The sequence below is a fragment of the Camelus ferus genome, chromosome 1, assembly GCF_009834535.1.
Source record: "Camelus ferus isolate YT-003-E chromosome 1, BCGSAC_Cfer_1.0, whole genome shotgun sequence".
Classification (NCBI taxonomy): Eukaryota; Metazoa; Chordata; class Mammalia; order Artiodactyla; family Camelidae; genus Camelus; species Camelus ferus.
Window position 1 is genome coordinate 58,063,842 of NC_045696.1, and position 14,361 is coordinate 58,078,202.

Consider the following 14,361-nt stretch of genomic DNA (forward strand, 5'->3'; position numbering starts at 1 on the left):
CATCAGCTCCTTCTCTTTTTTTCGATCCCCTGCATATCCCTCATTATTTAGTCTTTAACCTCCCGCTCCAGCACCCTCCATGGAAACATCAGAGCATGGACCTCAGCCTCCTTGTGGCTGACTCCTAGTCAGCATGGCCACTCCTCTTCCCTCACCTCTTCAACAGTAGTAGGCTGGCCGCAGGGCATCTGGGCCTCTCAGTCATCAGAACCTTTTTATGGGTCAGAAACTCAACCCTCCACCTTCCTCGTTTCAGCCTGCCTGCCTCTTTGGAACTTCTTGTTTTCTTCAAATTACGTAATGATTGTATGAGTCTTCCTTTATAAGGATGGTGCTTTGCGTTTATCATTTGTAAGGTGGTGCTCTTTGAGCTCTTTCCCAGGAATCTGAGTTGTGTGCACTGATCAGGAATTCCAGCTTGGTCGATTTTAAGGGAGCTGCTCAGGGGAGGCAGACAGTCTCAGGCTTGAAGCGGAATAGAGCTGATTGGTCCCAAAGAGAGCACGCTCAGCACTGGATTGATTATCCCATTGCTCAGGAATCTAAGTTTGAGTGTCTCACGCTGGCATTCTAGGCTCTCCAGAAGTGTAGCTTCAATAGACCTAACCATCCTTGTCACTTTCTGGGCCGTCTTCTAATCCTCTATCTCATAGTTTGATTTCTCTTATTTTTCATTCCTCTTAATGTTCCCACATGGACTGCTATGTCTGCTTTATTAGTTCTCTATTTCTAAAGAGTGAAACTTACACTCCCTTTATGCTTTCATTCCCTCATGTATCTTCCAGTCCTAACGTATTATCTGTCTGTCTGTCTGTCTACCTATCTCCCTATCATTTTTTATGGACACCCACTAATGACTCCCCAGTCTCCATCTCCATCTGTTTTTCCCTCTGAGCTCCGGTCTTGTGTTTCCACCTTAACTTTATTTGTGCCAAGAAATCAGGCAGCCAAGGGTGGCACAGATCTTTTCAAGGAAGTCCCTGGGTGGAGTCACAGAGGAAATAAGGAAAATTTTAGTTTTGTATAAATATTTCTGGTTACTGCAGACCTGTTGTTTCTTCCATGGACCTGGCTGCATTGCTGGTCTGCATAAATAAATCAAGGTTAGCAAATTCTCCTTGCTTGTCTTCTTTACCTATCTCCACCACCACTTTAGATGAATAGGGGAGCTTCCTCCCTCAGTGGTGTTTATGAGTTGAATTGGGACTGTGATCGAGACAGTTTCTGGCAGTAAAGGAAGCCCTCTCCTCATTCCTCACAGACTCTCTCCTCACTCGAGGGGAGGGAGTGGGCAGTCGTGGTTCCTGCAGGCATCTCAAGCTCAAAGCAAACTCCAAACTCTGTGCACTGTCTTCTCCCCGAAACCTGCCCTTCCTCTTACATCCTGAGCCTGTTAAAAGCGTCACTTTCTGTCTAAGATCCTTGACTCTATCCTCTTTATCACTTCTGTGTGCATTAGCTTCTTAATTTGTTTGATTGAATATTTAGTGAGTGCCTACCATGTGCCAGGCACTGAGCTGGGGTACCAGGGACAGAAAGATGACTAAGAAAAGGGTCCAGTCCATAAGGGGTGCCCGGCCTACTGTGACCCACAGACACATCAACAAACAGCTGCCGTGCAGTGTGACTCATGAAATACACATGAAGGTCGTAGGACAAAGGGGCAAGTACAAAGCCAGGTGGTCACTTGGTTCTGCTGACTTTACTTACTATGCATCTCCTCAGTTCCTACACTCGACTCTTTTTCTAGCCTCCTCTCTTTTTTCAGCTCTTGTCTTTTGCCTACACCTGTTTAGACCTGTGCTCCTTGCTCCAGAGCCTCCTATGCTCAACCTCTATCCCTGAGTTTACCGTTTTCAAAAACAGATCTATTCTCCTGAACATACCAGGTTCAACATATCACACCCGTTTCACAGTCCCACCTGGCATGGGCTTTCCCTCAGCTTTCCATACTTCACCTGTTGAGCACCTGTTCATCCCCACTTCGCACATCCTGTGTCCTGAGTGCCTAGCTTACTGACAGTGAATGAATGTATCTGAGCACTCCCATTTAAATTCTTACAAATATTCCAAATATCATGGAATAACTATAGCTTTGCGATGGAGAATTTCTCTCTTCCCTTGATCATCTAATAAAAAAAAAACAAACAAACAACAACTGAACAAACCCTCTGGGTTAGTTTTATACAGGGCTTGTCTACATTCCTATAGTTGTCTACATAGCCAAGTCAAAGAAGTCTGCTCTCATTTCTGCAGTAACAGTGAGCACCATCAACAGGGATCATCCAGGTGGGCTCCTTGTCTGTCACACCAATTGGCCAGGGGACTTTTACATTGCTCCTCCCCCGAACATGTGACAGCAGCTTCCATGGCTTTTCACGAGCCTTTTCAAGGAGCTTTTACTTAGGCAGAAGGCTGGAGAAACAACATATGGAGCACGTTTGAAAGAGGAAAAGACCTGTTCAGGTGGCAACCTTGAATCCTACAAAGTCAGCTAAAATCGCACTGACTGTGGGAGGAAAAACTTCTTGGAGGCTCATGGATAACTTGTATGCAAAGAATTACAGATTATAGCAAGTGGCTTATAGCTCCAGGTGTCCTACAAAATCAGCTCAGTTTAAATCAAAGACACCTGCGAGAGTAAGGATCTATGCGTAAACTCAAGGAATGACTGAACAAAAAAATAATTGTTGTTCTCTTTAAGGAGCATGATATTTCAACATACATTAGTATCTTTTGCTTTTTATGGATCTTTTGAAGATGCTCATGAGCCAAAAAATGTTAAGTGTGCTCTGTAACACAGAAGAACATTGTGAGCTGGGATCTGCTGAATGAAGCAGATATGAAAACCAGACACTAAGTTATGTTTCTGGGTCCTTTGTTCATTTTGGGGATGTTGGCTTCCTGACATCCTGGAACCAAAACTCCCACTGCATCTAGGACTTCAGCAGTGTTTGCCCATGCGATGTTAGAAAAGTCAATGGTGATGAAGGAGTTGGGGAGTGGGAATTTATTCTGAGTGGGAATCCCTAATTTATTCTTCAGGCTTTTCCAGTTGAGTCTTCTTTTCTTTTTTTAAATCCAGTTGGATTTTTTTCCCAGTCATTTTTATTATTTGCCTTTCTAGGAAGTGCCAAACAAAACCCAGATAATGTTGCTACAGCCATAATTGATGCCATCGAAGACTTCACCCAGAAAGGATTGGTCCGGTCCATAAAAAAAGTTAAGGTTGTTATCTTTCTGCCTCAAGTACTGGATGTGTTTTATGCCAACATGAAAAAAAGAGGACTTCAGCCTTCTCCCCAACAGTCTATGATGTCTAAAATTGCATGTGAGTTGTACATTTTTATGAAATGCCCTTTCCTAATATTGATGTCATGTGAGAAATAGTTATTCTTTTTTCTACATCCTTTTTTTGGGGTAGTTATTAGCTTTTTTCCAGTTTTGCAAAAGCAAAAATAAATACATGGGACTCCAGACTAAAAAGCTTCTGCATAGCAAAGGAAATCATCAACAAAATGAAAAGGCAATGGGAAAAAATATTTGCAAATTGTATATCTGATAAGGAGTTAAAATCCAAAATATATAAAGGACTCATACAAATCAACAGAATAAAAACCAAACAATCTGATTTTAAAATGGGCAAAGGATCTGAATAGAAATTTTTCCAAAAATTATACACAATTGGTCAATAGGTACATGAAAATGTGCTCAACATCATTAAGCATCAGGGAAATGCAAATCAAAACCATAATGAATGATCACCTCACATGATAGAACAGCTATTATCAAAAAGACAAGAAATAACAAGTGTTGGTGAGGATGTGAAGAAAAGTCAACTTCCATGCACTGTTGGTGGGAATATATATTGGTGCAGCCACTGTGAAAAACAGTGTGGAGGTTCCTCAAAAAACTAAAAATAGAGCTACTATATGATCCAGCAGTCCCACTTCTGGGTATATATTTGAAGGAAATGAAATCACTCTCTTGAATCCATGTTCACTACAGCATTATTTACAATAGTCACAGTATGGAAACATTGAAAAATCAACTATAAAGAAGATTTGAGGGGGTAGGCTATAGCTCAAGTGGTAGAGTGCATGTTTAGCATGCATGAGGTCCTGGGTTCAATCCCCAGTACCTCCTCTAAAAATAAATCAATGAATAAACCTAAATACCTCCCCCCACCAAAAAAAAAAAAAAAAGATTTGTATATATACACATATACATAAAGTGAAATATTACCCAGCCATAAAAAATAAGGAAATCCTGAGATTTTCAACAACATGGATGGACCTTGAGGGCATTATGCTAAGTGAAATAAGACAGAAAAAGACAAATACTGTATGATAGTACTTATGCATGGGATCTTAAGAAAAAAACTGAACTCATAGATGCAGAGGGCAGATTGGTGATTCCTAGAGGTAGGATGGAGTTGGTGGGTGGAAGGGGGTGGGAGATGGATGAAATGGGTGAAGGTGGTCAAAGGGTAAAAACATCCAATTGTAAGATAAGTAAGTGCTAGGGATGTAATGTACAGCATGGTGACAAGAAAGGAAGGAAGGAGTGAAGGAAGGAGAGGAGGGAGGGAAGGAAGGAGTGGGGAGGAAGGGAGGGAGGGAGAGCTAATCTTTTCTTGTATTTTTTAGCGTTTTTGGGCTTCTCAGGTAAATCTCCCAAAAAACGGAATCCTTTGGTTTTGGAAAAGAAAACAGAAATAGCAGTTTTTGAGGTGTGTGGTGAAAATGGAAAATGTGTAGAAAATGCCATCTCCTGGATACAGGAACTCATTCAAAAGGAACAGTGTCCTTACACCAGCGAAGATGAATGTGTCAAAAATTTTGATGAAAAGGAATATAGGGAATTGAATGAGCTTCAGAGGAAGTTAAACATCACCATTAAGTTGGACCATGACAAACCTTTGATTGAGGTTTCTGGAATTACCGTGGATGTGATGCAGGCTAGAAATGTAATTGAGGACATGATCAAGAGAGTTCGAGCATCCAAAGAACAGGAATCCCTGGCAGATCGTACCAGAGATTTTGTAGAATGGCAATATGAGAACAATAACATTTTTCATAGTTTTGACAAAATAACAAATATGCAATTGGAGGATGCCAAGAAAGAAAAGAGAAAGACAATTGGTGTCAAAATTAATCACCAGAGCTACACAGTGGACTTGAACACATACACTGCTACAGACGCAAAGGGAAACAGTTTACCTGTTCGGCGCCATAGAAAATCTGAAGGTGAATCAAATTTTGGTGCTTGTTGTCCATTACTTTACGCCTGTGTTGTGTGTTGTACATACATCAAAATGTTGTTCAGGTATATAAAATTCAAGTAACCCTTACAGAAGAAAATAGAAAACTTGGTCTCTGAGCTTAAGGAGCTGACATTTTGGCCGAGAAAATCCAGCATGGCTGCCCCCAACAGCTGATGGTGATTATCTTAATGGTAGCAATAGTCAAACGCTGCATTTGTTCCCATCACTACAGTTTACCAGCTTCCCAGAGCCAGTTTTGGTGGCAAAGTAATGGCTGCTTTAGTCAGGAAAGTCCTGTAAAGAAAAGTAGCCCAGGTTTTCTAGAACAAAAGGCTGAAGACAGCCTAGTCAGAGAGTGCTCCTCTGTGTCTGTGACTGACAACCCAGAGTGATGGGGAGACTATAGGATCTTCTCCCAGAAGTCACTCCTCTTCCGCCCTGAGGCTAAAGTTCCTTGACACACACATCAGGAAGCAGCCTTCAAAATTCCAGAGAAGGGAATGCTTGTCTCCTATAGACAGCCATTTCTGCCTTTAGACCATATAGATCCCCCACTGAAAACTAGTGAATTGGCTTCCAGAACATTGTCTTCATCTCTTGAGAGATCCCTGTGGACAAATTCCTCAGACTCTGAGCAACCTTGGGGAAATGACAAGTATAGTATTCTGTTTAGCAGAAAGGAAGACAGAGCTGCCACCACAGCCTGCCACGTAGCAAAACCTCCCACCCACCCAACTCTTAAGGATGCTGTGAAGATTAATGAGAGAATAGATGTGGTGGACTTTGTGGTGGTGGTGAGTTCTGGCAAAAACCCATGCATTTGTAAACAAAATAGTAGTGATTATTTATTGAAAACATTGTAGAGAAATCATTTATTGTTAAATTATTAAGTTATGACAGCTTAGAGACTGCACAGAATATGCAGCTAACTTATATTACACCAACAGTTCTCAAATCCGAGCATGATCAAAACTTGTTAACATGCAGGTTTTGAAGTTTGTTTTGTTTTATTGTTTTTTTTTCCTTAAACAAGCATTATAGTTGGTTCTAATGCAGGTTATCTGTGGCCCACATTTTCAAAGACATTCTTCTCCAAAGATAAGGAGCTTCTTGAACACCTTGAATTAGGAGATTGTAAAACAAGAGCACAAATAACATTCAGTTTTTCAAAGTATACCAGGAATGTAGACAATGTGGATGAGTCTTCCCAGGTGTGAGGGTGTTTTCAAATGTCTACTTTGCAGTTGAGCTCCCCCCAAACTGGACTGATATGAAGCAGCAGGGTGTCCATGTGGTTGAGCTGCAGCCTCATCATCCAGAGTACAAAACTGTGGCCAGGAAGTTTAACGAGACCTGCTCAAACTTCATCATAGAGAAGGTGAGCCTTCTGCTGGCGTGGAGTTTCTAAATGATGGAAAAGGGGTATCACGGACCTGGGTAAATACATTTTCATTCACTTCCTATCACATTTTTTACTCAGAATTAGAATATTTTATGGCAATTATATTTTAAGTTCTGGTTTCTACTCATATCACTGTGATTACTGAGACATTAGAATTGAGATTCTTGAGTCAGTTATTACAATATAATATTAGATTATAATATGATATTAGAATACTAGAGATATATATTTACTTTGTGAAGCAAGCAAACAACAATTCCAAGATTTTTTCCATTTCTTTAATTTTGTGTCTATATGAGATGATGGGTGTTCACTGGACTTTTGGAGATTGTTTCATGATGTATGTAAGTCAAGACACTATGCTGTACATCTTAAACTTACATACATGCTGTATGTATGTAAATTACATCTCAATAAACCTGGAAGAGTAAATAAACGTGCCTGATAGATAGATACTTAGATTCCCTCAGTGTAAACCAGTTGAGCAAAACAGCTGGTGGTACCAAGAAAATGTAATTCAAGTATGTAGCTCTTTGATGGTCTGGTTCTGAGATAAATTTCATTGCAGTCCTCTGGTAGTGGCTGACTGGCACATTGTAATAAGATGCCAAGTCCAGATGGAGCAGGACTGTCCAGTTGACCCGAAATGTCTGCGGCGGGCCCTGAAAGGTACCGTATGTTGGCAGACCTTGGCCAGAGAAATGACTTCACTACTCTTTACACTGGAACCCTTTTTTCAAATAAAATCTTATGTGAAGTCCCAGTCTGTGACACCAGTAAAAGCAGAGCTAGGTTGTACTCAAGGCCCCTCTGTGAGGTATCTGGTAGTGCAAAAACACTAACAGGAAAAATGGGTGGTCTGTCATCCTCCATGACTGTCGTATCTTATGACTAAGGTTTTTAACATCCATGAACTTCCACCTAGCTTCAACAGTTTTGCAACATTTGCTTTTTTCCCTTCAATTTCTCTGTTTTTGCTGAAACAACTGAAAGTAAGTTGCAGATATGACACTCCTAAATATTTTAGCATGTATCTCCTAAGCATAAAGACATTTCCTAAATAAAACAAATATTATCCCATTTAAGAAAATTAACATTAATTCAATAATATCCCATAGAGTCAATATTCAAATTTCTCCAGTTGCTCAAAATAGCTTTCTTATAACTTCCTGCCAAGCCCTGCCCGTCTGAGCTCGCACATTGCGTCTAGTCATTTTTCTCTCCTTCATCTGTTCTGATCTAGAACAGTACTCCTACACTTTTAAGCATTATTTTTCATGATATTGAAATTTTAGAAGACTTTAAGCCAGTTGTGCTGTAGAATGTGCCACATTCTGGCTCTGTCTTGCCTAGAGATTTTGAAAACTCAAGCAGTTTTCTTATAGACTTTAGAGTTGTCTGATTCCTCATGGTGTCACTTAATTTATTCCTCTGTCCTCTTTATTTCTGATAAACTTGGAGCTAGGTTGAAAGGCTTGTGTAAATTCAGGTAAATATTTTTTAGAAGAATATTTTGTAGGTGATGCATCAAATCAGAAGCTTCTTATTTATTTATTTATTTTTATTGATGTATAGTTAATTTACAATATTGTATTAATTTCAGGTGTACAGCAAAGTGATTCAGCTATACGTATCTAATACATATATATACATACATATACATTCAGATTATTTTCCATTATAGGTTATTATAAGATACTGATTATTGTTCTCTGTGTTATACAGTAAATCCTGATTGCTTATCTATGTTATATAAAATATGAAAGTCTTATTATATAAAGACTTTTACTGATTGACATCCATTGACGATCCTTTCCTGAATCCACTATTACATTGCATTGAGGTTGCAAGACGGTAATTTTCTATTTCTGTCATTCCGTCTATACTGATTATCTGGCATTTTGATAAAGAAGAATTTTCCTTCCCTCTTGCTTTTTAAAAAATTCAGTATGTTACATTTAATTACAGTGATTATTCTTTTAGATTCACAAATCATCCTACAGATAGCTAATAGGGACCCTCTCAAGTTGGCTGCCACATCCTTTTGATGACCCCATTAATCTGTACATTTCTCCACTTTCTGGCACAGGGTCTTTTCAGCTCACCTGTACTTTCTCTGTCTCAGGCTTGGAATCAGACATTCTTCTAAGAAGCCCTAGTTATTTTCAGTGAGGAATGGTAATGAGAAATCAAGATCTGCACGCTAGGTGTGCTTACTGCTAAGGTGTTATTGCTTCCAGGCTCTTTCATGGCTAAAGCTAAGAAAGCATGAGTTCATATGGATGTTTTCATTTAAAACTCAATAATGTAGATTTTTCCCTGAATTTCTTGGATTATATATGTATTTTCCTGTGCAATAAAAATTTTGGTTCCTAATATTATATATTTACTTGTTTTATACTACAGTATACATAAAAATGTTTCAAAATTATGATACCAAAATTATTATTGGCAATATTTTTTGGTTATTATTAGCATGCCAAATTTTTTCTACCCTTTTTATTTTAACCTTCCTATAACTGTAAATTTAAGATGTGCCCTTTGGTAGCAGCATATACTTGAGTTTTGTTTTTCGTCATCCAGTCTGACAATCTTTATCTTTTAATTGGGGTACTTAGTCTATTTACATATTTACTGATGTTTGGCTTTAAATATACCATATTAATCTTGGTTTTCTATTTATCACATCTATTCTTTGTTCTTTTTTCCTTCTTTTCCTGCCCTCTTCTGGATTGAGTATTTTTATTATTACATTTTCATCCCCTATTAGATTGTTGATTATACTTTCTACTACAGTTCTTATATTGGTTACTGAGAGATTACAGTGTGCATCTTTGACTCATTAAACTCTGATGCAAATTAGTATATTTATCATTTACCAGACGATGCAATGAACTTTGAACACTTTAATGCCATTTATTTCCCTCCTTCCTTTTGTACTACTTTTAACATGTACTTTAATTCTGTGTATATTTGAAACCCTATAAAACATTTTAATTTTTTTATACAGTAAGTACTTATTTACATTTACCAACATATTTACCCTTTCACCCCACTGCTTTTCAGTCCTTCTTGTATTTCCATGCTTCCATCTGGGATCATTTTCCTCTGGCTTTAGTATTTCTTCTAGTGCAGGTCTGAAAGTGATGAATCCTCTCAGTTTTTGTCTGAAAATGTATTTCACCTTCATTCTTTGAAAGATATTTTTGCTGGGTATAGAATTCTTCATTGGCAGTTATTTGAGCATTTTGAAGAAGTTATTCTATTATCTTCTGACTTTGGTTCACCCTGCAGTTCCCTTCTCTCCAAGAGCTTGGCCCATCAAATACTAGTTGCCTTCAAACAGACTTCTCCCCCTACCAGCTCTTTTAGTAGTTTTTGGTAAGAAGATTGGTCTGATACAGGTAGTCTGTCATAGCCAGAAGCCTGCTGCTTAAATAAGCCTCCTAAGTAAAGCTTAAGATTTATTTGCAGTGCTTTTTTTTTTTAACCTTAGAATGCATCCCAGTAGGAATATAGAATCAGATTACCATGTTAAAAATTACTTGAAGTAATTCTTCTCTCTGTGTGGTTATTAAATTTTAAAAGGGTCAGTGCTCACTTCAGCAGCATATATAAGAAAAGAGAGTGAGAAACAAGAATGAAAAGACTAAGAAATTAAGAATGGTTTTAAAACTCTGTAAGAAGCAATTTTTAAGGCTTTAACAATGAGTAAAATAAGTAAAATTTAAGGTAAATGGAAATAAAATGGAAGTAGGCAGGTTGAAGATTAGAAACTTAGTTATAGGTAAAAGGAAAAATAAATTTTAAAATTATAAATCAGATCAATGAAATACATGATAATGCTGAGACTTGGAACTAGAGGGCACATTGTATCTTAATTAAAAATGGGAAACCCAAAACTGGAAGAAAAAAAAAAGAACCAGATAAAGTCAGGTAATAATGGTGTCAGACTTGAGAGTTCTCTGGACTGGAAGAAGATTCTGACCAAATGGAACCTTCACCTGTGCCTCCCCATGAGGGGCCTAGCCCCTCTCAGCCATCCCGCACTCTTTCCCAAGTCAACCTTATGAAACTGCCACTACCCGGCAATTTAGGGGAGTGTAGAAACTGACCTGCAATCCAAGACCCATGGAGTTCCAGCACAGCCCTGGAGGCCACTGCCCAAAAGTATGGGCAAAGCATAACCACTTTGGTGTATAACAAGATTCCCTCCCGCCAGGATTCATGCCCCACTCTTCCAGCTGGGCCAGAGATTAATTTCCATTAATTCATTTCCTTCTTGCCTAGACACTCTAGTGCTTCTCCCACTGTTAGAGCATGGCTAGATAAACCAGTATCCCAGAAGGGCTGGGGAGGAGAGAGGGAAAGTGACTAAGTGAGGTAGGTAGCAATGGGAACAGTTAGGAGCTGGAGAGGCTTGGTGGACCACGTTCATACAATGAGGACTTAAGATCCTAAACATTGTTTGCTCTCATGTGTTGCATAAAAGGTAATTTTAAATTAAATTAACAGTCTTACCAAGGCATGTTTTTTAAAACCCTGGATCTAAGAAGAGTTCTGAATGCAGAAAGCTGCCATCTGGAATTGGATTTGCTGTTTACTGTAATTTATGCTTCTGAAAACCAGTGGTCACGTTTCATTTGCTGTATCTTGCCAAGGGTTCTTGGCATTGACTGCCAATTTTCCTTATTGATTTGCAGATTGAGAGAATCCAGAATCCAGATCTCTGGAAGAACTACCAGACAAAGAAAAACAACATGGATGCCAAGAATGGACAAGTAATAAATGAGAAGCTGCTCTTCCATGGGACAGATGTGGAGTCAGTGCCACTTGTCAATGGAAAAGGTTTCAACCGCAGTTATGCTGGAAAGAATGGTAAGGAAGCACGTAATGGGGCTGCTCCAAAGGAGGTGGATGTCAGGCATGAGAACCTGAGCTGGCCAGGGGCAGTGGGGATGGCCTGTGTTCTCCTCTCATGGCTGGGGACCCTGTTACAGCCCAGGCTTTAGGATGGACTCACTATGTGTCATCTCAAAGAGACTGACTGGCCCTCTGGGGTGGAGGAATGATTTTTTTAAATTAAAAACACACAAAAATTTTTTTAAGAGGCTTTAGAGAGAACTGAACATTATTTTAAACATTCTTTGACATATTGGGTCAACATGTTTCAAATTATAGACTAAATTGAAATCCTTAAAAATGTCTTGTTTTTCTCTTCACAGCTACAGCATTTGGAAAGGGAACCTATTTTGCTGTCAATGCCAGTTATTCTGCCAATGATACATACTCCAGACCAGACATGAATGGGAGGAAGCGCATGTATTATGTGCGAGTACTTACTGGAATCTACACACGTGGACATATGTCATTAATTGTGCCTCCTCTAAAGGATCAGACAAATCCTACTGACTCATATGACACTGTCACAGATTGTGTGCAAAATCCAACTTTATTCGTGGTATTTTATGACTACCAGGCTTACCCAGAGTACCTCATTACTTTCATACGATAACATTTTGGTATCCTTTACAGAAGATATTATTCGTCTATACATTATCTAACTGTAAAGCAAGGGTAGGGTTTTTTTTTTTCTTCTCTTAACAGCTTTTTCTAAAATCAAAGGATCCTTGTCAGTGAAATCAGACTTTCTTCAGCTTCTCCTTCATAACTGGAATGAACCTGTCTTGAAAGCAATAAATTTGAGAATTTAAATAGGGTAACCAGTTACAACTGTGTGTTCACAGCCATGGATATCAGATCTGTGGAAATACAGGTTTGTATTTCCAGGAAAGGAGGGAATAACTTAATCTTAAAAAAATTTTTTTTTCTTTAAACTGGGGGATGACCCCAGGACTTTGAGCATGCTAAGCAACATTCTACCGAGCTATACCCCCACCCCAAAGAATAACACTAATCTTAAAGGCAGAGGACACAGCGATGCAATTTCAGCTGCCACGAAGAGACAGCAGGTGTCATGTCAGGACTCCATGCTGCGGGGAGCACAGTATTACTAAGTGGGTAGGGCTGCTTTCTTCCCAGGCAGCATGAATGGTGCCTTACTTTTTATCCCTGAGCTGAGGTCTGTGCCTGATGTACAATGGGTGCTTCCTAAGTGTTTCATAAACCAATTAAGAACGAAAAAGCCCAGTCAGGCTCCTAAGCAAAATGAGAACCATCTCTTCAACACCCTTGACTTATTGTCACTTCACCTCAAATTGCAGAGATTCTGCGGCAGGGAAGTTGTTCTTCACGAACCAGTCTACGGCACGTGGGACAGCTCGGGGTCAAGGCTCTGGGCAGTGTAGCCGTGCCCATCACAGTCCAGGGGCTGTGGTCCAGCTTGGGGATGAGGTGAATTGTGTTCCATGGAGTTGTGCACCACAGCAGCCCTGTCTCCGATTGGACCTTTTTAATATTGAACCCCAATCTGCCTTCTTATAGCTTCTACTCATAGTCTTAGTTCTGCCCAATGGAAAAAAAGTGTAATGCCCGCTCATCTTCAGTGTGAAACCTTCTATGTTAAGATTAAATGAATCTAAGGATATTAAATAGCATATTTTCCTTGGCAGCCTAGCTTTTGGTGATTTTAAAGTGCATAAATAAACCAAAGGAATTAAGCAGTCATATTGCTAATTTGCTAACTCAGTATCTATTGGATGGTAATGGAAAGTTTCTTTTTTAACTTCTCTGGGCCAGTTTCAGATTCAAACAATTTATTGAGCGCCTAGATCATACCAGGTAGTGTAACGGGTGCTTTTGCATACAGTATTTATTTTATTTCCTCAAACACTCTTGTGAGGTAAGAATTATATCCCCATTTTAAGGTTGAGGAAATGGATGCTCAGAGTGCAAGAAGCTTCCTTGTCTGAGGTCACCTGGGTAATAGCCCTCAGAGCCAGCAGTTGAATCTGGGTCTCTGTGTCATCAAGCCCCTTGTTCTTCCCAGTACAGAACATGGCCTCTAGATTAATGTGACTGACTGAAGAACATCTCAGACAATCTGTGAGTTACTGTCAGTTTTCCTTGGTCTTGTCCCTTATGGCTTTGGTTTTCATGGTAGGGTCTCTCCCTTTGAAGCTCTGGAGGCCAAGAGTGTAGAGCTATGCCCATGTGGAGCCAGGGAAGATGGTGAACTTGGAGGCTCAGGTCTCCAGGAGGATAAAGGTGCTCTTCCCTGGCCCCAGGGAACAACACTGGCACTTCAAGTAGAGGAGGTTGAGGGGACAACAGTTGCTGCTTCATTAAATACAGACGACCTGAAATTTTTCTTGCTGTTGCTGTTTTTTAAGTGGATTGGCAAAGACATCTGATTGCTTAGGAGTGGCTTCTCAGCCACTGGCATCTGAACTTGGGTTTGACAATGACTGTAAGGAATAAAAAGGCAAGACCTTCTCTTGAATTTGCTCCTGTTCTCCAGTGGTTTGGTTACCTTAGGGCAAGGCTGAATATCAGGGTGTATGGCACCGAAGTATAATGACTCAGTCAGTAAATGTTATAGTGACCCTCAACCTAAAGAAATATGCCATCCAACAGGGAATATAGCCAGTATTTTATAATAACTATAAATGGAGTATAATCTTTAAAAAAGGTGAATCACGGTATTGTACATGTGTAACATACAATACTGTACATCAACTAGACTTCAATACAAATTCTTTTAAAGTAAAGAAATATGTCATTTCCTCCTTTT

At 39.5% G+C, this 14,361-nt stretch overlaps 1 protein-coding gene across 3 annotated transcripts in view; it reads left to right on the forward strand.

The window, feature by feature from the left end:
* The window catches only part of PARP14 (poly(ADP-ribose) polymerase family member 14), a 41,619-nt gene extending 28,324 nt beyond the window's left edge, over positions 1-13,295 (forward strand). The window contains exons 13-17 of one of the 3 annotated variants that reach the window (XM_014563622.2): positions 3,128-3,331; positions 4,668-5,249; positions 6,511-6,644; positions 11,372-11,546; positions 11,894-13,295. In XM_014563622.2, coding sequence (XP_014419108.1) covers positions 3,128-3,331; positions 4,668-5,249; positions 6,511-6,644; positions 11,372-11,546; positions 11,894-12,183 — 1,385 coding nt within the window. In that variant the 3' untranslated portion in view covers positions 12,184-13,295. Of the gene's footprint in view, positions 1-3,127; positions 3,332-4,649; positions 5,250-6,510; positions 6,704-11,371; positions 11,547-11,893 lie in introns of those variants that run through there. The other 2 variants (XM_006189858.2, XM_032480422.1) reach the window with 2 other exon arrangements.
* Positions 13,296-14,361: the final 1,066 nt, after the last annotated feature.